At 37.4% G+C, this 26,502-nt stretch overlaps 1 protein-coding gene across 2 annotated transcripts in view; it reads right to left on the bottom strand.

Annotated features, from left to right (window-relative positions):
• Spef2 (sperm flagellar 2) overlaps positions 1-22,688 on the bottom strand; it is a 144,354-nt gene extending 121,666 nt beyond the window's left edge. Inside the window, exons 1-4 of one of the 2 annotated variants that reach the window (XM_057789943.1) lie at positions 22,560-22,688; positions 8,874-8,976; positions 4,254-4,506; positions 1,780-1,950 (exon numbers count right to left, since the gene is read on the bottom strand). In XM_057789943.1, coding sequence (XP_057645926.1) covers positions 1,780-1,950; positions 4,254-4,506; positions 8,874-8,976; positions 22,560-22,617 — 585 coding nt within the window. In that variant the 5' untranslated portion in view covers positions 22,618-22,688. The remainder of the gene's footprint in view (positions 1-1,779; positions 1,951-4,253; positions 4,507-8,873; positions 8,977-22,559) is intronic. The other variant, XM_057789942.1, reaches the window with a different exon arrangement.
• Between the last annotated feature and the right edge of the window lie 3,814 nt (positions 22,689-26,502).

The following is a 26,502-nucleotide window of genomic DNA, read 5'->3' as shown; positions in this document are numbered from 1 at the left end:
CATCATTGGATAATTTCTTAAGAAGACAGGTAATAATTATTTTAAGGACAATATAAACAGAATGATGTAATTGAGAGAAAAATCTCTAAAATATGATAGAGTAAAACTAAATATCTTATAAAAAACAATAACATAAAAATTTATGTCTTTACTACTAAGGCATTGTAGAACTAAATTCACTAATTTCTACAACCAAAGATAAGGGAATTTAATTTACCACTAAATTAAATTCAGAAATTATAATTTTTGTGCTTTATTTTCACTTTCTAAAAAATGTGATTTTTTTTCAAATTTAATTGTCATATGTTTATTTCTTTTTTAAAGAAAACCAGGAAAGTCCAGGCTTCATCTTTTATTTTACTGATTTCTATTGAGCTCTATATTTTTCTCTGCTCCCCTCCCTGCCTCCCCCTCCTTTTCAACCCTCTCCCAAGGTCCCCATGCTCCTAATTTACTTAGGAGATCTTATCTTTTTCTACTACTCATGTAGATTAGATCTATGTATGTCTCTCTTATGGTCCTCATTGTTGTCCAGGTTCCCTGGGATTGTGATTTGTGGATAAGGAAAATGTGGTACATTTACACAATGAAGTACTACACAGTAGGAAAAAATAATGACATCTTGAATTTTGCAGGCAAATAGATGGAGCTAGAAAACATCATTTTGAGTGAGGTAACCTAGACCCAGAAAGACAGTTATCACATGTACTCACTCACAAGTGGTTTTTAAACATAAAGCAAAGAAAAGCAGGCTTTGTCTTTTGTCTTATTTACTTCCTATGGTCGTGTTTCACATTCTCTCTTCCGCAGTATCCCACACTTTTTGGCTTTTCTTTCTTTGGAGATTTTCTTCATTAGACTTGACTTTTAAAACCTGGACTGCCTGGTTCAATACCAATGAAGGCCCAGAACTTGACCTCAACTTAAACTGTGGATTTAGAGTATCCAATCTCTACCATGCGAAAGCATTAAAAGAATGATCCTGCCCTCTGGCGAGTAACAGAAGGCTTTCTGTAAGTTTGCCTTTTGAATGTTTCCCTCCTTCCTCACCAAGAAGCTGCGTATACTAAGGCTATATTAATTTCTTATCATCTTAATCAATTTAAAAAGCAAGTTTCCAAAGAAATAGGAAGAACCATAACTCTATTGCCTGTATTTTACACATTCCATATATCTAGCCACTTGAAATCTTTTAAATCTTTAATGATTTTTGTTCTCTTGTGTCTTTAAAGACACAGATCATTAAAGATTTTTCAAAGAGGTTTGAGAAGCAGTGGTGAGTTACACAAAGTAGTTGTCAAGGACAAGATAGTTGGAAAGGGCAGGAAGCAGAGAAGTAACCCATCTAAAAGAAACGGTGCAGGATATTGAGACTGGGGGAATTGCAGAAAAGTGGACAGAGAGGGCCATGGGTAATTGTACCCTCTCTCTTCCACAGGAACACGGTGGTAGAAGTCCTTTGGCCAGTGCTGTAGCTAATAGCCAATCATTTCCCAAAGGAGCTGAGGCACAAATTTCATTCAGGGAAAGAAATGGATTTTCCCGGATAGGCAGTTAATAGTTCTTAGCCAGCATTGCAGGTGGACGTGAGTATAAAGATGGAGAGGAGAAAATACGAGAAGAGTAGAGATATAGTAAGGCAAAGCAATGGCATGCATCACAACGTGCAGTCTATCCACACAGCTGCTTATGCAATGTGTACTTATTACAGGCAGAAATAAATCACCAATAATAGACTAGGTATTAATGAATTTCTAGAAAAAAAATGTTCTAAAGAACCTTTTCGATATAAAAGTGTCTTTGCTCTTCCTCAAGTTTTTGAAATTTTTCAAACTTCTCAAAATGTATTCGGGCAAGGTCTTCTTTCATTTGTTTACATTTTTCTTGAAACCTGCATGTAACCCGCATCAGATTGAAATCAGTTTGGCGTGGTATCAGGTTTTTAAGTCTCTAAATGAAGAAAGCATTTCAAAGGTTTCTGTTACTGGAGAATAGAAGGTGGACTGGTATTGCAGTCACAGGTAAGCGTTTGCATTGAAAATAAATTGTATACACATCATCATATAAACTAAAAGTATGTTACTCATGTTAATCACTAAAATCTTCAATTGTATATGGACAACAAAACAGTATTTATATCCTCTCTTATAAAACAGCGTCATATATATTTACATTTTTGACTGCTCTTAATTTCTTTTTCTCCCCTTTATCCAAAGGCCTCTTTACTCTCTTTACTTTTTTTTTTTGTTTTGTTTTTTGTTTTTCTAGACAGGGTTTCTCTAGCTCTGTAGACCAGGCTGGTCTCGAACTCACAGAGATCCGCCTGCCTCTGCCTCCCGAGTGCTGGGATTAAAGGCGTGCGCCACCATCGCCCGACTTTTTAATTTCTTTCTTTCTTTCTTTTTTTTCGACCTCTTTACTTTTGATTCCCAGACAACATCCAGTCCTTTCCCAGAATTTTTCCCTAAAAATAACAATTGTCTCAATTTCTATGAAAATATTTCATTCTTCCCTTGAACTTCTATTTCCAAAGCTATTACTTTTATTTTCCTATTCCCTTTGCCTCCGTGTTTCCTGAGAAGATCATCTGTCCTCCCTTCTCCCTCATCTTGAAATCACTATGCTGTAATTCCCACTCTCCAGACACATTTTCCTCTTGCTGGCATGCAAACATGAAGTGGGTTGGGACTTTCCCAGTGTTACTCATTTGCAAGTGATTGACCTGAAATGGAGCCTCAATAAATAGCTACCTAGTAGGTGATCGACTCTGGAAGCTCTTCCAGTTGGTTCTATAATATCTTCCTTAAGCTACACAAAAGTGCAATGTCGTGGCAGGCAGAAATAGCCATTCTTGTTTACACAGCTGAGAAAACTAAGTCAGAAGTTCCTCCGTTCTGAACTGAGTTTACCAAGCTTGTCCATTCAGCACTGAGTTACTTAGCTTTATGCCTAATCTAGTACCTGGCCTGCCCATGGGAATCTCGGTGTACTTTGCTACCAGATTAATGATATCCAATTAAAGCAGAACAATTAGAAAATGGACGTAGCTCTCGCATCTGCTATATCATTGTTACTTTGAAATTTAAAATTTAAAGTCTGACAATTTCCATTTAGGCCTCAGTGTGAGGGCAGCCCTGACTATTAATCCAGAAGCCTGGAAAATTTACCTTGCACTTGACTTTCCTCAAGACAAACAAACAAAAACAAAAACACCAAAAATTAAAAAAAATCCTCAAAAGAACTAGAGAGACTTGCCAACTAAAAGGGGATAAAATTTCATCAAAAAGCGTTTTCTGAATACTTAAAATGATTGAATATTTTACTAGGCATTTTCCTTGAATTTGAGGTACCCAAACCGTAAAATCACTTGACAAACCAATAAAGAATAGTTAGCCAGCAGTGTAGGCACCAAGAGGTTATCACATGTGCCCTAGCTTTCCCAAAGGAAAAATCCATGTGAGCTGGGTTAACAGCAGGGATGGGAAAGGATGTTGGAAAGGAGGAGAGGTGGGATTGGGGTTCTTGGGTGGAAGAAAAGGCTGAATGGTCTGGACATGTTCAAGGACACCTATTCGATGAACCTGTACTGAGTAATACAGAGAACCAATGTTGAGACTCTTTGTGAATGGCTGCAAAGTTCATTTTCAGATGGAGATACAATATAAGTATTGTATAAAACAGAATAACTCTGTGTCAAAGAATTCCATTATCTCACAGAAAGCCTGATGCTTAGGAGACAGGCTAGCAGGTTACTGCATGGCCCCTAAACAAATCTGAGCCAACAAAATAGCAGGAGACATGAAGGGGAAAGGAGTGGACATAGAAAGTACTTGTTGGTATGTGTGCACATTTATCAGATAGGTATATATGTGTATATATATTTGTGTATATATATTTACATATAATATTATATAATATATGCATGTAATAACAATTAAAAAGAAAATATGTGTTTAGAAGAGAGGAAAGGGGAAGGGAAAATGATGCAATTATTTCCAGTCTCAAACTGGAAAGACAAAAAGTACTGGGAAATAGGGACAGACTAGGATACTAAGTTCTGTAGTGTGGATAGGAAGCAGGGAGACAGAAAGGGTAGATAAACAAATGACAATCGTTAGCATAAAATAAAACCCAGAACGGCCAATGGAACGAGCAGCTTCAGTGGAGTTTCCCCAGAACTACACTCTCCCAGCCAGTTTGCTGCACCACCTTGTCCCTCGGAGAAAGTCTATTCGGGCTCTTTATGTACCCACCTCTCGAAAAGCCTCACTTTTGAGGGCTTGAAGCCTTAGGTTTGTCTGGGGTTGCATGGTTTGAATTTCTAATCCAGTCAGCCCGGTTTTCTTCTTTTTCTGAAGAGCAATGTACAATTGGTAGAGAAGTTTTGTTGCTGCTCCTGGCTTCTCTGTGATGATACTTTGGGCCACATTCTGATCAAACTGCACACCCAGCAGGTGGAGGGTTGGCTCCAAGCGGGAGAAATTGTTAAGTTTGGCAGTGGAACCCCTAAATGTGATAATAAGTTCATAGTATACATTAACACTGAGTTTAAAACAAACACCGAGTCTCAGAAGTGCTGTTAAGACAGAACCCTGAACTACCCCACCACACTTAAATGCTTCCTTTCTCTTAAATGACACAGCGCTGAAAACACACGGAGATATCTTCTGTTGGCCATGTTTCTCTGAATTTTATTTTTCTTGTAGCAGCTAAAATTCATTAATTGTATTTGTTTTATGCTATAAATTTACAATAAAATATTGTATGGGAAGTAAGTACAAAAACAGACAACCAAATGTATTCTTCTAAGTGGATAAAAAAAGACTACAGTTTTGATAATTATATTTTATCCGAAAGGCAAAATTAAAATACAAATGCCCATTGCATTAAGTGATCATTTATTATTGATAAAATCTTTTACTAGTCCTAAATTTTATAATGACAAGCCTAACAATGAGCCTCTCAGACACTGTCTATAATTTTTAAGTAAATGATATGAGCTATGGAATCCATTATGTTACTCTTCAGTATGTGCTTCATAGTAATTCTTTGAAGTGAAAAGGACTCTATAATTTGAAATTATATTTATTTTTAATGATTTAATTTCAACATTACCTCAGACTTTAAGAAACTAATGTATTCATTTTATTCCCTCAATTAACATTTTATTAAAATAACCATAGGTACTAAGGGTATATCTATTTATTAAGTTTAGTTAATTTCAAAGATTGGTTGACATATGTAGGGCTAGATAGATAACTTAAGATCACTTGTTGCACTTCCAGAGTATACAGGTTTGATTCCCTGCACCCACATGTCAGCTAATAGGTATCTCTAATTCCAGTTTCAGGGGGTCCATTGCCATGTTCTGGCTTCTATAGGCATTACATATACTCTGGCTTCTATAGGCATTACACATCCATGTGTTGCACATACAAATATGCAGGAATAAACCCATACAAGAAAAATTTAAAAAATCCGTGAAGTGTTAAAAATGAACAAGATGTGCTCATAGTTAATAAGAAATATATTTAAATAAAAAGCAATAAAAAAAATTGAGATGCTACTTCAGACGTCTCAAATGGTTTGCAGCTGTTGGCGATTAGTGAATCTGATGATGGATGGGAGAGGTACTCGATGCATTTTAACCGCTGTGACTCTATCATCAAACCAGATACACACATCAGTTCTAGCCTTTGGCCTGATTTCTTCTTATCTCAGCTTCTAACATGCAAGTTTGTTCTTTAATACAAAAAGAAGACAGTATACTTGAATGTAAATCAAAGTTCATGCCAAAAGTTATTGCTCAGAATCGAGAGTTGCCATATTTCTGATTGTGCAAAACATGTGTAGTCTCATGTACCTTACCCACCATACATATCCAGAAAGATAGGGCCTGAGAGTTATCTATCCAACTTAGGTCCATGTCGTACACTGGACTGCAATATTAAGAGGCATTATAATGCAGAAGGGAGACTACAAAAGCAATCACAAATTGTTTCCATTTTTGCAAAGCTCATCCTTACAGTCAGAAGAATGGACACCCTCTTCTCACTTGTCTTACATAGCTTCCTGAATAGTGTTTGCCTGTGAATGTTACAGTTAGCTTACTCTTTGTTTTTTAGATGGTGTTAATGAACTAGTCCAACTGCCCTAACAATAATTCTCCCTGAAAGAATTAATGAATATTCTAAATTCCCATCAGTCAAATTTGAGGATCACAAGTTGAAGGACTATAGGGAATCTGTGATTGTTAAGGCATCTGCACAGTCAGCATAGGAGGATAATGGGCTCTTGTTTTTGAATATGAAAAGCAGCTGGGACATCTTTGCTCTGGAGAAAAGGCGTATGATGTAAATGATGACCTCTGAGGGAATAAGGAAGGTGCACTGGGAAAAGTTTCTTTGCCCTCTGCTTATAATCTTTGTTTGCTAAGGGACTTAGGGCTCTTCTGCTGCTTGCCACCAGGTAACATAACACACTTCCTCTCAACTTGAGAAGAGCTGCTCTCCAAAAGATGGTTCCTTATTCACAATTTGTTTTCCTTTTAACTAATCTGCTCTGGCAAAACTAAGCTGGTTTTAAAGTAAAGAATCCTCCCAGAGCTAGACAAGTTCTACTTAGAATTAAGTCATTTCTAAGACATGTAACTTCATGGTTTTGGCAGCATATAATTTTTAATTTTCATATCAGACAGGAATAAAGACATCTTATGGAGGCAATTCTTCAAGTTCTCGCTTCCCAAGCAACTCTATTTTTTGTCAAGTTGGACAAAAAACTAACCAAAACAAGAAGCTAACATGTGTTAGGTCATTTTGCAATAATTTTGGACACCTGGCTTTGGCAGTCGCTCTAATAAGAACTGATATAAACAAATAATCATAACTGAACATGATAAGGAAAAGTATCACCTAAGTATCACTGGAATAGAGAGAAGACAAAAGGTGAAATCTGCTGGCAGAATTAAAAGGTTTAAAGAATGGTGGACTTGTAGTTGGAACCTAAGAATGAATTCGGGTTTTTCATGGAAAAAAAAGTGAAAGAATAACAATATGCAAAGACACATGTCTGGGTTTGAATGAGAATGGCTCCCATAGGCAAACATCCCATTTGAATGTTTGATTCCCCAGTTGGTAGAACTGTTTAGAATTATGCGGGGGATTAAAAAGAAATGTCCCTCAAAAGCTGGCACTATTGGGAGATATGGCTTTGTCGGAGTAGGTATAGCTTTGTTGGAGGAAATGTGTCTCATATATGGGCAAACTTTGCTCAATATAATACTCAGACGATTTCCTGTTGCCTGCAAGATGTAGGACTCTCAGCTACTTCTCCAGCATGTCTGCCTGTATGCCACTATGTCCCACCATGACGATAAATAGATTGAAGCTCTGAACTGTAAGTTAGCCACCTCAATCAAATGTTTTCCTTAACTCTCCATCCCTTTCTCTTTCTCCTCTGTGTGCCTCATGCCTGATAAAGATGTAAGGTCTCATTACAGCTCCGGTGCCACGCCTGCCTGCCTGATGTCACGCTCTCTGTCAAATCATAATGATCATTTCCTCTAACTCTTTTGAACTGTGAAACCTAGCAAATTCCTTTTTAAGTTGCCCCAGTCTTGGTGTCTCTTTACAGTAATAGAAAAGTAACAAAACAATGCATGATGAAATGAAAAACATGGTATATGTGTAGACAGATTTCAAAAAGAACTCTATTAGTGGGTAATATGCTTGAAATGTATACTCTCTAAGAATTTACCTGGAGACTTAGACATTAATTAACCCTCCCCCACCAAAAAAATCCCTGAAATTTTACTAAACTTGAAGTTGGGCTTGTTAGGTCATTAATATACAGAAAAAAAAAACAGGACATCCTTAACATGAAGGGTTTTGAATATACAACGTTTGAAACACAAAGAAACTGAAACCAAGGAAAACAGTACAAAAACATGTAACTGTGCAATATGAGTTTCTAAAGTACATAAAATGATAAAGTATTGGAAATGTTGCTACACACAGGTAACCATAGAACAGCCTATGAGTATGAGACTCTTTGATGGCACAGAAGAGCAAAGGAGAGTGGGAACACTCATTACTACCCAATATTCTTACACCTGGGAGGCTGGTCTAGCTGGAAAGGTGGTAGGAAAAGGACCCAGGACGAGAAGGTCAGGCGGAGGAAGCTGCTAAGAACTGTGGAAAAACTTGCACAACACGCCATGAGGGAAAGGAACATGGCAGAGCATGTTTTTGTTTGTTTTGTTTCAATTTTATGGATTGAAATACTCCTATGTCCTAGAAGTTTAAGAAATGAGCTAGGAAGGAGGAACATTATTAATAGTTTAGTTATTATTAATAGTTTAGTCCTATTGTATATTTTTAAAACACAATAATACTGATTGATCGGCAAGGATACTAGCTTGCATTCTGTCTCAGCTCATAAATGAATCAGGGCTGGAGAGACGGCCCAGGAGTTACGGGTGCTGGTTATTCTTCCTGAGGATCAGAGTTTGATTCCCTGCATCCACAAAGGAGCGCACAATTGTCTGCAACTCTACTCTCAGGGGATTTGACACCTTCTTATTATGGCTTCTGTGGGCACCGTATGCATGTGGTGCAGAGACATTCAAGCAAACACTCATACACATAAAATAAAAACAAATAAAAATCTCAAAATAAGAACACTGTGCTAACAAAAAATGGATAAATCTGGGCTAAGACTGCAGAGTCTTATTTGTGGAAAGACTAAATCGTGACTTTACTACAGAAGCAGACTTGTTGCAAACATATTCATTCCTCTCCTTTGTTTTCTTGAGATAACAAAGGCCTAAATGCCAAAAATATTGAATTTTTGATGAATAAACTAACTTTACTAACCTGCTCTCTGAAAACTCTGCAAAATCACTCTGAAGTTCAAACTTGTACAGAACTTCTCCAATTAGATAGCCATTAGAAAATGCCTTTGCAAATGACTTAGGACCTGAAATTCAAAACATGGAAATAAAATAGTAAGTTATTTTGTGATGTATGTAGTCAGGCCAGCATAACTGAGCACAAACTCATCATGTCCTGGATATATTTATAGAAACATCTTCTAATAACCAATGTAAAAGATTTAACAAGAGACATTAAGTTCCCCAAAGATAAGGCAGTAGTTGATGGTAAACAAATTTTGAAAGAAGTGGAAAATCTTTTCTAATTAAAGTAACAAATAATCTTAATCTAATAAAACTGTCAAAGTATTCTGTGAAACTGTGCTCCAAATACTTAAGCAAAGACTCCAACTTAGATGCAACCTAATTTTTTAAATATAGATTTAATTTTAACCTGTAAATTAGTAGATGTACTAAAATCATCCATATTTTAAGAAAATCCTTATTGGACACAATTGGGCTCTTGTTTCATGGTTCAGACATATCACCACTGCCCAGTTTATGTGCAGTGGGGTGATGGCAATAGCTCAGAACAGAGAGTTCTAAAAAGAAATAAAGATGACTAATAAATATTTTTAAATATGTTCAACATGGGAAGGGTGAACAATTCATCACTGTTGGAGAGATCCAGGGTGGTGCAGACCTAGGAAAAATGGTGCGGCGAATTCACAAAAATCAAATAACATGTCTACTATGTCCTAGCAATACCATTCCCTGAAGGATTCCACATCCTATTCCACAGATTCTTTCTTATCAGCCATATTTAGTTAATCTATTCACAGTAAGCTAGGAAATGGAAACCACCTACATGTCCTTCAAATGAGGAATAGATGCTGAAAACATGGAACATAGAGATAATAATCTCTTCAGTTGTAGAGAAAACTGAAATTATGGGATTTGTAGGTAAATGAATGAAACTGGAATCTATGCCACGGAGGAAAGCCAGACACAGAAAGATAAATATTTCAAGTTCTTAATTATTCTTTCTTTTAAAAATGCCTTTTGTGTGGATGCAAAGAGAATGGTGGTAAGGAATGAGGTGAGCTGCTCTCAAAGGCAACACCCAGGGAACTCTAGGCCACAGTAAATGTTTTCCCATCTAACCCCAAGACACAATTTAAATAAAACTTCCTTGATACTCATTCTCATAGTATTTCATCTGAATAATATTCCAATTTTTAGGGTGAGTTAAAATGATAATACCTGTTCTTTATGGAAATTTCCTCTAAAGTGACAAATCTGGTGCTCATTATGGCCTTCAATAAGCTTGCTCTCAGGAGTCCAGTCGGATCATTATTTTAAAGCTACTCATCACAGAACATGTTCAACATCGATGAATTTGGGCTCCTAGTCAGTCATACCTGTCCTTAAGAAATTCCCTTTAAAGAGTGGACACCTCTCTGTTATAAGGAGCTGCTGTTTGTTTCCCTGCTGCCCTGTTAGCTTAGTGGGTAGAGCATGAGACTCTTAATCTCAGGGTCATGGATTCATGCCCCATGTTGGGTGCCAGATGAAGAAATCCCACACTAGCTCAGAATTGAGTATAATAAAAGGTTATTTATTTATGCATAGACTCACAGATCACAGTCCTCTGCTCAAATGGGAAACAGCAACTGAATCCCACAGCCAGAAGAGAGGGCGACCATGTGCTTTACATGGGCATTTATAGTATAAGAGGCCACGCCTAAGTGGGTGGGTCACTTAAAGGCTACTGGTGGTAGGAATTCCTACAGCAACTCTGGGATGACAATTCATAACTCATAGTACATATTACCTCCATGAAATAAGCTCATCCTTCATAACCACGGTACCCACTGTCCTTAACTTACTATGGCAACACTTGTGATGCTATCAGAAAAAACTTGTGAAGATTGGCATGATCTCTCATTAAATGAAAGTACCATCTGATATGATTCTTCAGCTATCTAAAGCTAATAAAATCCTAAGGGTTACTTCCTCCATAGGACAGAACTGTGCCATCATTGCCTCCAATTCTATGGTTCCTCTCTATGCCCTTGAAGATCTCCTGGTACACAACAGAGCTGTTTGCTGGCTGCCACCACTATCCCCAATGGGCCATTCTACCTCTCCTGCTAACTTCATCTTTCTTTTCAGTTTTCTCACTAGCCTATCCTGTAATTCATCCCCTTTCTCCTAGTTTTTGAATAAAGCCACTGCACTTGGAGCCATTGTCAGATTGTAGATATACATATATCTTCCAGGTCCTAGCTCTTTGGAATTTGGGTCAATTTTTTAGTACTTTGCTTTCTGTGCAGAAGCTGTTGCTCTGTCTGCTCCCATGACTGCTGCCCTCTGTATCTTGCCCTGTGCTTGTTTATGCCAATCCAATGACTGGAGTTCAGCCTGCAAATAACTCAGATGTGGCTTAATACTACCCTGTCACCCTTGATATAGCAGATAAATGGTCAGTAGCAAAGTTTTTGCTACCAAAAGATTTGCTTAAAAATAAACTCATAATCCGCTTCCTTTGAAACTACAGAGAATATTAATTTTGCAACAAAAATATAAATAAAATAGAAGTACTTTTGGCATAAAGTCAAAGAAAGAGTATTCAGTTATTTCACTGCCAGAATAGTTCATAATGAAAATAATATAAAACATTGGTCAGCAGGTTTTCATGCAATAAGGACTTCAGATTTACCATGTAATGATCAGCAAGAAAAATTACACTGAGAAAAAATACATGAAATAGTAAGAGCAACAAAGAAGACGATAAAAAATGAAAAAAACAGGAAAGAATACATGCAAACAATGAGGCAAAGAAAGGGAAAGGAAAAAAACATGAACATTATGGATATACAGATTAAAATGAAACAATCACTTATCGATGTTGAATAAACATTAATGCACATTTACAGGACATAACAAGACAAAAAGCAAGGGAGGAGCTTAAGCAAAGGCTAATTCAGGGAAAGTCATAGTCAGGGAAGGTGTTGCTCTTTTTAGTTTAGTTGTGTTTTTTTTCTTCCCATTCAATATCACTAAATAGTATTACTGATTTCATAGTAATCACCTCCCTGGATTAACTCTACTACCAGTTGGGATTCCCAATGTGAAAAGGTGGCAAGTTTATTCCAGGACTATGAATAGTAAATAGTTTAGGAAATGTGCAAGGGGCACTGCTCATCTTTAACACAGGTTTTTTTATCATCTGGGATCAAGGTTGTTAAGCAGAAACTCAGCCCCATGTGCAACCATGCAAGCCACAGGTCTGGTGCTCAACACTGAAAGTGACATGTGACCAAAATCTTTAATGTCATCCTCTGTGATAGGTCTGTCATGCTCCAGCAGCAGGTGAAATGGCCCGTGTGCTTCTCTATCAGCGTGGACCAGTACTAGCTGGAGAACACATTTAAAAACATTCACAGTCCAAAGTGGAAGCTAAGGCTATACAAGAAGGGGCTTGGTTTTATTACTGGTCTGTGTACACAACACTTTACCTTACCTAATTAAAAGCCATTGATTTTTTTATGTGTAAAATAGGAAGACTGACCATCATCCATAAAGAATTATGTGAGAATTAAATGAGACATTGCACATAAAGTTCCTGGAGTCATGACTGAGCCACAGTGTGTTCAGAGGAGATTTTATTGTCATGATTATACTCTTCTAGAAAGACAGTGGGTCATGTTAGCTATGCAGTCTGCACACTCAGTAATAGATCTTCAATGGTGATGTTGCATGAACACTTCTCCAAAGAGTGTTTCACTGTCCAAATATGAAATTGCCCTGAAACCAGATGTGAGTTCACCCTTAGGGCCAGGTAGAATATAACACCTTCACATTCCTGTTGATTTGTACACAAAAATATTGAATGGTTTGTATTCAATAAAATAAAAACACTCAACAGCCCCCATAACATGCTTTGTTAGACATTTCAACCAAATAAATGACAAATTTCAGAAAATTCTGGCTTAGAGATTGTAGATAAAAGACCGCAATCCATGTCACTCTATGCTCTCTGGCATTTGCTCCTTATGACAGGAGGAAAGATCCTATCTACATCTCAAGTGAATGTTTGAAAATCAAGCAAATTTATTTTCCTTTGAAAGAGATAAAGGCCACTGCTGGCAGCTGGGAAATGGCCTGTTTCTAAGAAGCCTCTGCATTCCTCAGAGCTGGCCAGCACTCACAGAAAGACCTTGGCCTTCTTGTGGTGAGCATAACCAATTTCACAGCATACTAACTGCAGATAAGTTTGGTTTGTGGTCCCAGTGGATCAAACAACAAACCCGTTGAAATTATGTTGAACAGAAACAAAACCAAGAAGCTCTCTGATGTGGGATTCCCCTCTGTATGCTGTGAATACCAATGGTTAATAAAGAAACTGTCTTGGGCCTGTGCAAGGAATAGAGGTAGACAGGGAAAACTAAGCTGAATGCTGGGAGAAAGGAGGCAGAGTCAGAGAGAAGACATGTAGCCCCACCGGGGACAGATGCTAGGAACTTTACCCAGTAAGCCACAGCCACATGGCTATACACCGATTATTATAAATGGGTTAAATTAAGATATAAGTGCTAGCCAATAAGAAGCTAGAGCTAATGGGCCAAGCAGTGTTTTAATAATAATAGTTTCTGTGTGATTATTTCAGGTCTGACCTGCCTGGCAGCCAGGAAGCAAGCCCCTCCTCACAACAGCTGTCCAGAACACTAATAGGACCAAAGATTCCCTAATATGGCCAGCATTTATTCATGATGACTGCTTTCTCATTGACCATTACTGTGCTCGGCTTTCTTCTCCCTGTTGCTAGGTATGACATTAAGAAATAAAATCAGAGAATTAGCTAGTTTTTGAGAGGACTGGACTCAGGGGAAAGCACCATTTCCAAGAATCTTCCTCAACAACACTCACTGGGAGCCCAAGTCCTTCCTAACATCCTCAAAAAGAGGCTGCACACATTCTAACCTTGCAGCCACTCAAACCTGCTTCAGCCAGCTGCAGCTGTGACCTGTGGCTTTTGCCTGTAGTCCCTTGACCATTCTCTCTTCAGATGAAAAGGATGGCTGACCTTTACAGTTTCCTCCGCTGAAGGAAGGTTTTATCAGAATCTCAAGATTTATATTGGAAATGAAATCTTAATTCATAGAATTTCAATCATTAAAATATTTGGTATCATTGTTATCATGAAACTCTGGTCTTAAAACATTAGTTCTGGTTTACACAATGCTGGCTGGTTTTACACTTGCTGTATTGATTTCTAGTGAGAGGATTCTGTCTTGTAATAAAGAAAAATGCTGCTTAGGAACTAGATAATACAAATATAATATTTTCTACCAGAAGCAATGGTCTTTAATGACTCTGACACTGAAAAGAGGAAGGTACCTAGAGAGAGTCCGTTTAAAGGCCTAGCTGGACAACCATAAACCAAGCTCTAATCCTGTATCATTTAATTTATGTGTTAATACAATACCTCAAAGAAGAACTAAACAATTTCTTGTCATTGTTCAGTTTATATTACTATAGCAGAACAACACAAAATATTTACTTATTTAAAATCTCTTCTCACATTTCTAAAATGACAAAGTTCTGTATCAAGGTATAAGAACCTAGCAAAGGCCTTCTGACTGCGTCCCAACACGTTACGGGGTGCAAGTGCAGGTGAGTGCGTTAGATGGGCACAGAGAGACCAAAGTTATTCCTTCATCAGAATCCCACTCCAACAATAGTTAACCCTGTAATAACATAGCAGACTAACTCAATGAAGGCAGCGCCCGCATGACCTAAACAGCTATTAAATTTATTACTGGGAGCAGCATCAGGAAAGAAATTAAATTTTCACATAAGTTTTAATGGGGACTGTCAAAAGGTGACAAGGTCTGAGATTCCTTTTTAGATGTAAAATCATATTATTTTATAATATGGTTAATCACAATATATCATAAAATATATATTCAGTAGGTCTATTTATATAGCTCCATTTTACAAAGTAAAATCAGATTTAAAACAAACCTACAAAAATCTCTCAATAATGTATAATCATCTGAGCATGGTGGTGAAGCCCAGTAATCCCAATCCTTAAGGCTGAGACAGATGGATTACTATTTATTCTAAGACACCTAAGGCAGGGATGGACAAATCTGTCTCAAAAAACCAACCAAATGAACAACAGAGTAGGCCCATAAATTCAAGGCAATTCTCAAGAACTACTAATATTTAACATAGAAAGACTAAATTGGACATTTGTAAAAACCTAACTATTAAAAAACTAAAAACAAGGAGCCTAGTATATTTGACAAAACACAAAATTGAACTATTTAATTAAACTACCATGTGAATTATATTCTTTGTGCTTACTGATTGACAATAAAACAATGATACTCTCATAACAGAAGAATTTACAATGATTGAAAGTTCAGGAGCTTTTGGTTATAGAAGGAAACTAGAGAATATTTTTAAACAGTGTGTCTTTCGTAAATATTTGGGGTGAGAAGTATGAAGCAAATATAATCTAATCTCTTTTTTATCAATATATTGATAAAATGTGTCCCTCAGAAACATAATAAAAAAACAAGCAATGGCTTGATTTAAGGACTGTCTGATAACAGATAATTCTGATTGATGACAAGCAATTTGGTCTATAAATGTGTTTTCCTTTGATTATGTCAGGAAACAAAGTTATGAATCATGTTAATTTTTCGGTAATACTTAGTCTGATGACCTTCTCTTCATAAGAAATTCTCATCTCATAAAATCTACCATGCTTAGTATCAGAGAAATCCAAAGAACTTGCTTGAGCTTCCTCACTCACAAAGCTGAGGTTTCAAAGGCTCAAGTTGCCTTCTCAAGACACAGTTCAATGTAAAGTAATGATTTACTTTTATTTTTATCATATATGCCATGAAATATGTTTTCTGACAGAAACCACACAGGGCAATATTCTAAAGTGAGAAATGAGAAAATATTGAAATACAGGTTACTGAGTATGTAGCAGATGTCAGCCGAGTTGTTACTGGCTATCTTCTCAAATACACATTAGTTATGACTTCCTTGGGACAAAAAAAAAAATAGAACCTAGAGATAGCTATTCCTATTTGCAATATCTAGACATAGAAATATTGATTTTCTAGATGCAGCTTTCTCTTTAGTGTACCATGATAGTATCCATAATAATGTTTATGCACAGAAGATATTAAAATACACATGATAAGTTTATTTAGATTTTTCAATTTATCCATGGTCAGAGCCTAAGAGACATGCACTGTTAGGTATGATTCTCTTCATGATTAATCTGATCTATACAAATAATTTGAAGCCATATATCTTCATTAGGGTTACTATTGCTGTGATGAAACGCCATGACCAAAAGCAAGGTGAGGAGGAAAGAGCTTATTTGCTTTCACATCCATAATCCATCACTGAAGGAAGTCAAGAAAGCAGGAAAGGAACGCAAACAAGAATGGAACCTGGAGGCAGAAGCTGATGCAGGGTGGTTGTTTACTGGCTTGCTTCTCACGGCTTGCACAGCCTTCTTTCTTTTCTTCTTCTTTTTAAAAATTAATCTATTTATTTTACACCGATGCCCCCTCCTCATCCCTCTCTCACATCCCTCCCTCCTACCCCCAATCCTCTTCTCTTCCAACTCCATCTAGGAAAGGACCTATCTCCCATGAGTATCAATAAAACATGGCATATCAAGTTACAGTAAGATTAAGCACCTTCCCAAGGCTGGGCAACGTGACCCAGTATGAGAAGTAGGGTCTGAAAAGCCACTAAAAGAGTCTGAGACACCCCGTGTTTCCATTATTAGGGGTCCCACAACAGGACCAAGCTACACAACTGAAACATGTATGCAGAGTTCCTAGGTCCCACGCAGGCTCCCTGGTTGTCAGTTCAGTGTTTAGGAGCCCCGGATTAGTTGAATGTGTGAGCCTTCCTTGGTATCCTTGACACCTCTGGCTCCTACACTCCTTTCTACTCCTCCTCTGCATGATTCCTGAACCCTGCCTAATGTTTGGCTGTCGGTCTCTGCAGCTGCTTCTATCACTTTTCTGGATCGCAGTTTTCTGATGGCAATGGGGCCAGGACCAAACTGACCACAGGAGATGACCGGTTCAGGCTACGTTTCTACTATTGCTGGGAGTCTAAACTGGGCTCTCCCTGCAGACTCACTGGAGTCAGGCTTCCTCCAACGCCAAAATGCCTCCCCCCATAACTCCCCTCAGTACTCTCCTGCTCTGTGCCCACCCAACCTGAGAGTTCATATTTTCATGCCCACCTGCTCTCAGTCCACTCACAAAATCTCTTCTATTTCCCCTTCTCGGGGACCTGGATGTCCCTTAATGACCATTCTTTGTTACCTAAACGCTCTGGTCTGTGGATTGTAGCATAGTTATCCTTTATTTTACAGCTAATACCTACTTATGAGTGAGAACATACCGTGTTTGTCTTTATTGGTCTGGGTTAACTCTCAGGATTATTTTTTTCTAGTTCATCCATTTGCCTTCATATTCCCTTGTGTCCTCGTTCTTAACAGTGGAGCAATACTGCAGTGTGTAAATGCACCACATTTTCTTTGCCCATTGCTCAATAGAGTCACATTCAGGTTGTTTCTATTATGAATGAAGCTGCTGTGAGCATAGCTGAGCAAATATCCTTGTGGTATGATTCTGTATTATTTGGGTATATGCCCAAGAGTGGTATAGAGGAGTCTTGTGGTAATTGAGGAACCACTGCACTGACTTCCAAAATCAGCCTGCTTGCTTACAGAACCCAGATCAGTAGTCCAGGTGTGGCACTTCCCATAATGGGCTGGGCCCTCCCACATCAATCATTAAATAGGAAAATACCTAACAGGTTTGCTTACAGACAGATCTTATGGAGACATTTTCTCAACTGAGGCTTCCACCTCCCCAATGACTCTATCTTGTACAAAGTTGATATAAAAATAGCCAACATAGCATATTTCATTTATGCAGAATTTCTGTTGTAGAATTCTGATACTCATTTGCTCTTAAGGAAAGAGAGGCAACATTTATTCTGTAGAGTAGCCGAGTGTAGTGTTGACAAGATGGCTCAGGGGTAAAGTACTTGCTGCAAAACCATGAGAATGTAAATTTACAACTCCAGCACCCATGGAGAAAGTTTCGGATGTTGGTGTGTGTCTGATACTCCAGCACTTGATGTGCAGATAACTTGTACCCTGGAACACACTTGCCAGTCAGTTTATCCAAAACAAACTCAGATTCAGTGAGAAATTACATCTTTTAAAAAGTGGGATGAAGAGCATAGTAGAGACCTGACATATACCTTCTCCATTGATAGGTGCAGACATAAGCATGCACACATACATACATACAAATACATTACATAATAGTAAGCATAGTGAACTCATAGAGAACTTATGGCTGACTTTTCAGTGATATTAATTCTATGCCACTCATTGTTAATTATAAAATCAATTCTTGCAGTGAATGGCAACTAACACAGAGACCTACAACTATGGAGAGTGAGAGACTTTGAGCCTTCAGTGGTAAATGAGATTTCTTTATCAAGTTCCTTCCCTCAAGACTCAAAGATCGATGCTGAAAAGTAGGTGGAAAGACTGTAAGAGCCGGGGCGATGGAAGACTTCAAGGCACTAGAATTTACGAGACATAACAGTACTGAGGCACTTGTGAACTTGAAACTGTGACAGCGTGTACAAGAACTGCACAGGGCAGACAGAAGCCCAGGATGGGGAAAGAGAAGTGGACACAAATTTGACCCTTAACCAAGATACTTTTTGTGACTGAGAGATTGGACAGGGGAAAATAATTGTCTTCAATTGAGTGACACTGGTTATTATCAATGACAATTCAGAGCAAGTCTCATACTCAGTGATAGCTGATCACCTATAAGGATTCCATGGTGTGTGTGCGTGCATGCGTATCTCTGTGTGTCTGTGTGTGTCTCTGTGTGTGTGTGTGTGTGTAGATGTGCATTCTTTGTTTTGTTTTTGTTATAAGAAACAACATGAAGTAGGACAGGAGAAGGATATGGAAGTAGTTGGGAAAGGATAAAGGAAAGTGCATAATCAAAAGAGTTTATATGAAAAATAAAAATATTAAAAATTAATTGAAGAATATGCTAATAAATTTCCCTATCATTATTATATACATATATATTAAATTCTTGAATTACAGTTATTATTTTGGATAATACATTGTATTGTACTTTAAGAAATCCTATTAAGTTATACAAATATGCATTATTTTCAAGAAAAATGATTTAATTTAATATATCATATTGAAGATAATTAGGTTTCATTGGCTAGATTAGAATCTTCCTGCCTTAGGATTAATCAACTCTCCATGGACTCCCACAAACATATACTACCACCTGCCGAAGTGGAATATGACTAGTCTCAATTTAGATCATTGGGATGTTTTTTCTCTACCATGAATAAGCAAGAAAGTTCAGAACCTAGCTGTCAAGATAACCTAGAAATCAATTCATCTTGACTGTCTCTCAAACAGAGATTATTTAGCCTTATAAAAGCAATTACGTTCCATCCTCATCTTGTGTTTGGCTTTTGTTTTGTTTGCTTGTTTGTTTGTTTTTGTTAGGTTTGGTTTTTGTTTTGTTTTGATTTTTTCTGAGCAAGCAATGAATGGACTGAACCACTCTTAGTCAGACACTAATAATCCCACCTGTGCTGTCTAGCCATCTGGAAATTGAACCTTATAACTTGCCAGGGAAGCTAAGGGTTAGAATTCAATACTTTAAAAGAAAAAAGTCCAAATTAGATGAATGCCCTTAAAAGTGAGTTTAAATGAATGTTTAGAAGGCCAATAGACACTAATAAATATTCCTAAGTGTAATAAATAGTGCCTAAGAACAAAAGTCATATCTAGGTAAATAACTTAGCTCAACAATTTATTAACTGTGTATCCTTGACCCATTCCCAAATATTTTCATTATCATCTTTACTTGGAGACATTGCTTTTATGCTTTTTTAACATAAAATAAAAAATAGTATAAAATGTCTTAGCATAGTCTACCTTATAAATAATCAGTAGCCTGTAACTATGTTCTTAATATTTACACTACATTTTTTGTTTGAGAAAATAACTCTTCAATGAGTTCATAAAATACTTTATTATGAAAGCATACATGTTTCAACTAAAGTTTTTTCTCTTATTTTTTAAGAAGTTTGACTTCCACTTTTGAGCCTGTCATTTCAATACTATACTGAACTTTCCTTTTAAATTCTAAAAGCAACACTAGCTCAATCCAAATAGTGGAAATGCATGAAGGCAATGAGGAATGCTTCCTCAGAGTAACCTGTATTGACATTCTGGATTATATCTTTACATACTTCCATTATGTTAAAATAAATCACAATATGAAAATTTATGGGCATGTTAACAATATAGTTAATACAGTACAGTATATGTGTTTCTTTTCCCCAATGCCTGTGTATATATGTGTATACATGTTTTATAATTGATAAAACTATAATTATACCAGCTACAATATTTTAACTCAAATATATACATAAAATCTGTGATATTGAAACATGTATCCCATTCATTATTCAATAGTTTCACAGTAATTCATAGTATAAGAGAATGTGGTGTATGCAATTATTACTCTAATACTTAAGTAATAGTAATACCGTTCAGATTATTTCTCTTTCAGAATCAACACAACAATATATGTCCTTGTTCAAATATCCTATGTTGATTCTTTTTAAGATGACTGAAGATGACAAGTGAGATTTTTACTCACTATGCCCTCCCCAAGTACTATTCAGTGTTTTATGTGTATTATGCCATTTAACCTTGATACACTGGGGAAGCATCATTACACATACTCTTTTTAGTACAGTGAACTTTAGGCTACTGGTTCATAATGGTGACAAAGATATTTAGAGCCAGACAGTCCGCACTCTGATCTTTTGCTCTGACACAGCCGTTACCCAGGAATGACCAAATTACCTTCTTCAACTTACACTGTTTGTTTACATCATATATTTACAAAGTATTCAAAATCTTCCACCACACCCCACAGAACTCTTCTGTAAGAGTTTGTTGTCTTAGGTACACCAGAACTCTATCTGGATAACAAACACAACTGAATATATTCCCTGTACCCTGGATGCATAATTTGGCTACATCAGACTGTCTCCTCAGACATCTTGCAGCAATTGGGATTCAGCAATGCTGCATTGCTAGTGTTTAAAATGAAATTATCATGGGGTGTCTCTGCTAACAATTTCCAGATTTATACTTGAGGAAAAAAGATGCTGGGAATTTTCCACTCACAGCTTGTGGCATTATAATTTTTATTTAAAATGTCCTCAAGCTTTTAATCTTCACAGAATGAAGTCATACTTCCTTCCAAAACGAAATTTCTCAAACTTATTAATATTATAACAGCATCTAATGTTTTCATGTTTATGATTAACTTTATTTACGTTTTCCAAAAGAGTTTTATTATACATGGGTCCTTAGGATTTAAGGAAATGGTATAGATTTTATCATCAAATAAGTTAATTAACTTAAGCTAAGAACTTAAGTTAATTTAGTTAAGTTCTGCAACTGGTGTCTCAGAATAGTGCAACTTCATGTGTGATTTTGTATTTTCGGGCAATATGGTGAGAGAGAAAGAAGAATTGCTAAATGCCAAATACTGTCCTGAATTTAGCATCATTTTGAGCAGAGAAACTCCCAGAGGTACAAAGAGTCAGAACACTGAGAAAGAATTTATTATTGCTCATAACAGGGTGGAGGCAGCTTAGCAAAGAATAAACCTAAAGTTATGCCTCAAGAAATGCAACTTGGGCTGCTGTGTGTTGAAGATCCTTAGGCTGTCAGTGGCTACTTCCCACCTGTACAAACACTACTGACCTAGCAGGGATGACCCAGGGCTGAACTGGCAACGTTGCCCACCTCGGTAGCAATTGGCAGGGAGGCAAGGGTTCCTCTGGGAAGACAGATTGAAATGATTTGTCCTGAAAATGTCTTGCCTTGAGGAAAATCCATAACACTTGAAAATGAGTGCCCCCCCCCCCCCCCGGAGAGACATTAATCCCTCTCCCTGAAGAGGAGAAAGAGCATACTGAAGTACTAGGCTTGGAAGTGTTGGTTCTCACCAAATCTGAAGTGTTTGGGACTTTGTGGGTCATAAAACTTTAGGACTTTCAGGCACAGTCTTGTGCCTTCAATAAAATTAACTAAGGTTAACTTAGAAAAGTAGAAAAGGAATCACCTCAACAAACAGCTACCGTTTGTAAACTGAGATGAAAGTTCCTAAAACCGGCAAATGATAATATATTCTACATTGACCCGTTTACTGTTTACTAGAGAGAGTTAACTGGGAAGCAAAGTCAGGGTCAGACTGCAGACACGAACAAGGTTTCCTCCCCATAGGAGCAGACCAGTGCCTAGAACTGAAGCATCCCTGACTGCTTAGAAATACAGACTACGTCAGAAATTCTGAGGGCTGAGACAGCATGAAGGGAAATGCCAGAGGCAGGATGCAATGAGAAGGCCCCAGGTGTCTAGGTAGGACTGAGGAGTGCTGGCCTGCACTGTGGGGCGCTGCTAGCCACTCAGGGGACACTTTCTATCAGCGCACCCCCCCCCCCATATTCCCCTCGTCGCTTGCCCTAGGCTGTGGTCACTCACTCACGGTCCTGGACACCTTCAACTCCCGGTTGAGCCACTGGCACAGGATCTCCGACATAGTTCTCTGGCGCCTTTGACCGCTAGTAGGTGCTAGGAATTTGCCAGGAATGTGGTCAGTGGGACTGCATCTTCCCGTTTCCCAGGGCAACCAGTTGCTAAGGAAGCGCTTCCAGGCTGGAGTTAGGTAACCAGTCAGAGAGGAGGAGACACAGGAGCCCAGTCAAAGACATCCGAAATTGTTGTCTGCCCCCTACTGGCTTGTAAGACTTGAGCTTATGCTGGTGAACAAGATTCCAAGAGTCTGATCAGGAATTATAATATTAAAAAGGGGGGTTCTTTACAAAAATCATTATCAGTTAAATTAAAAACCTTTATCTCTCTTCTGTAATTATCTAAGGGTAGACTATACAGAGTTACTTGAGATCATAAGCTGTTTTGAAAAACGATAACGTATACTAAACTGTAATTTGCTTTATAAAATCACTATTTTTAAAATTATTCATCGTAATATTTTTATAATTTTAACGTTGTATTATCAATAAAGTCCAAGCTTCCCAGTCGATATGTGTGAGCCTTTCTGTTGGTCTTTGATCTCACAAGTTCTTTGCCCAGAAAGAATGGCTTATGGTCTTTGAACCTCGCCATTCTTCCCTGTAGATACAGGTGCAATGCTTGCTTTGGAAGTCGTGAGAACTGAAAGAAAATTCACATACTCTGGTGCCTGGTTCCAGGTAGAAGCTCAGCACGTTTCAGACTTGCTTCTTCTTCTAAGGCTATGTGAGGTTTTGCATTTCATCAGTGTACATAATTTGAGTAGATCAGAGTAACTTGTATTTCAGAAGATTTATATTATTTATTATAGAACTGTTTTGAATTTAGCCGTGAGCTACATCTACATCTTCTGCCTCAAAAACAGAGGTTTTAAAAATATCAGTTGGTCTTGTACATGTCTTGCACCCATTTCTTCTCTTTCTCTTCACTTTCATTCACTATTTTCCTCTCCTCGGCTTGTCTTACAATGAACTCACTCAATTGTCCGTCACTGATGCAAAAATCTGTTTGCTTTCATGGCCACAGAAATGACTAGGCTAAGGATTCTTTTTATTCTGTCATGTATGACAGGTATAATTCCTAAAGTTTTGCTATATCTCTTCATTTAGAAATGTCCATAAACTCCACCAGAATGCTGTTTATTATTGCTTAGACACTGTGACTCCTTCACAGGGAGAAAAGTGTAGGATGGATCTGAGTAGACAATAACAGAAAGCACTAAATGTACTGAAAAAATATGAGTGTATGCACCAGGGATGTACTTTTGCTTTATATATGCAGTCGTGTATTAAGTTTCTGTATGTATGTGTGCATGTGTAGTAAAAGAAATTTCTTGCCAGGGTCCAATGGATAGTTACAAATTCATGGTCACACTGACAGCATTTATTAGACTCAGTGGGTCACAAAACCATAAATGCAGAAAGCATGGATGAGACAGGCAATTGCAAGGGAAGATGATTTTCAGACATATGTGATGAGATCAAAGGAGGTGCAGTGAGGATATCCATGATAATTTTGTGTTCACGCACACGTGTGCATACACACATTATTGACAATGAATGAATTTAGTCACTAATAAATTTGTAAACTTTTTAAATCAGTGTAATAGAAGATAAAGTTCTTAATGTTCTAGCTTCAACTAAAACTTATTTATGAGCCAAAAACTTTTATTGTAGTCCCTAAAAGCCACTAACCTCCATCTTCAAGTCTATATAAGATTTTTATTATGATTTAAATATTTCTATATATCAAGTTATTCTGTATTTCTAAATGCTTCTAATCCACTAATCTTATTTAAAATTACTATTTCCTTTACTTACAAAACCTTGATAGTTTTTGCTTTTGAATTAACAGAAAATGATAGGGTTTCTCAGTTACTCTATAATGCAGGTTGTTCTATTAGGTGGATATTTAATTCCACATTATAATCCATTTAATTCCATCATGACATGTGTTGCATGAATGTGAGACAGGCATTTGCAAGGGAAGGTGCAGAAAACCATACACCAACAAGAAAGCCACATTCCAACATGCCATGCAAATTTCTGACTTTTGAACAACTAGTTGTACAAAATCCCCTTATTTAACTGACATCAGATTTATTCCCCAAAGTTACTACAGAAAGCACTCTGTGACAGACTTTTCCTTTCACATCCATTAGCTCAGATATGTAGAAACTGAATGAACACATCTGTTTTCTATTTTTGCACATCTAGAACTGTTGAAATTCTGTGGTATTAATCAGTGTGCCAAGAGGACTTTTAACACACATCACTTATTTTACAATATATGAATTACATTGTGCAATTTATTATTCCTTTGTGTTATGGGCTGGGCACAATTCATCTGGACTTAAAATGGTAATCATAAAAGAATATGTGAACAAGGGAAATGCCTTTTCCCATGTTTTGCTTTTAGTTATGACCACACTGGACATCAGAGTGGAAGATTTTGAAAAGCTAGAAATATGACCCAGCTATAATATTCCTGAGGACACACCCAAGAGACACTGTATACTTCTACAGAGACCCTTTTCTATCCATGTCCACTGCTTCTCTATTCGCAATAGCTCGGAAATGGAAATAGCTTTAATGTCCATCAACTGAAGAATGGATAATGGAATAAAATACCATTAAGTATTTTATTGAGCTATAAGGAGAAATGAAATTGCTATATGTTGATGGAGAAAACTTGAAAGAATTAAACTAGGTAAGTTAAACCAGGTCCAGAGAAGAAAAACATTGCAAGTTCTCTTTCATATGTGTATCTTAACCTTTAATATTTAGGTTTGTGTGTTTAACTTAAAGTACTGGAAAAAGTCAGTAAACTAAAATGCTACTACTGGGGGTGGGGAAGAAAGATTTTAAGAGAGAGGAGAAGGGAGAATGTATTTGTATGAAGAGGAAAGAATCATGGTGTGGGGCTTGCGCAAGGGGAGATGCTCTAGCTTCATTTCCCTTGCTAAAATAACAAATAACTAAGGGGCAAAGGACCATTTATCTGTGGCTGTGAAAAACCAACATGACCAAAGCAACTTATAGAAGAAGCAGTTAATTTTGGCTTCAGGTTCCAGAGGAATAAGAGTCCATCATGATGAAGAACATGACAACAACAGCAAGCATAGGGCAGGAGCAGAAAGCTGGGAGCTCATATCTTAAAATGCAAACACACAAGAGAGAGAGTGAACTGCAAGTGGCATGAGGCTTTAAACTCCAAAAACTTGCCCTCCAGGAGAACTTCCTCCAGCAAGACTGCACCTCCTAAACCTTCCCAACACCACCAACAACCAGTAACTAATTTTTCAGTTCCTGGACCCTGTGGAGGACATTTCTCATTCAAACCATCACACTGTTTATTTAAGCCTACAATTCCAGGTTACATCCTTTGGTGTTGAGAAGTCATGGTGGCAACTTCAAACAAGTACTGGGCCTACCCACTGAGTAACCCTTCTGTCCCTGTGTCCCTGACCACTGCAGTTCACAGAAAGGAAGAGATCAGTTGGTTGAGAGTTCTAGAGGATCCTTAAGGTCATTGATGACATCGACTAAATGGTGATATCTAGTGGCACCTGATTGTTTTGATAACAGTACAACTGAAACCAGAGTAGATATAGAAGGTTAAGTTTACTCGTCAATAGCCTTTGAAACGGTAAGGTAAGGGTTATGTTTATTTTTCTCCCTGTATGAGTTTACTCGAATGTTTCTTCTAAAATGGAAAAATAACATGATTGATTAAGGGCCCCAAATATGGCTTGAATAAATCAATGTTACTGAATATAAAAACTTACAACAGAAGAATACTAAACCAGGGAACTGATTTTATATACATTTTTATGCATCAGTATTGACTACATAAAGTTAGTACAGGCTTTGGGTCTGGTTAATTTTGGCTT

The sequence above is a fragment of the Chionomys nivalis genome, chromosome 15 (assembly GCF_950005125.1).
Source record: "Chionomys nivalis chromosome 15, mChiNiv1.1, whole genome shotgun sequence".
Lineage (NCBI taxonomy): Eukaryota > Metazoa > Chordata > Mammalia > Rodentia > Cricetidae > Chionomys > Chionomys nivalis.
The sequence above is the reverse complement of the archived record's forward strand: the minus strand, read 5'-3'. Positions and strand labels throughout refer to the sequence as shown.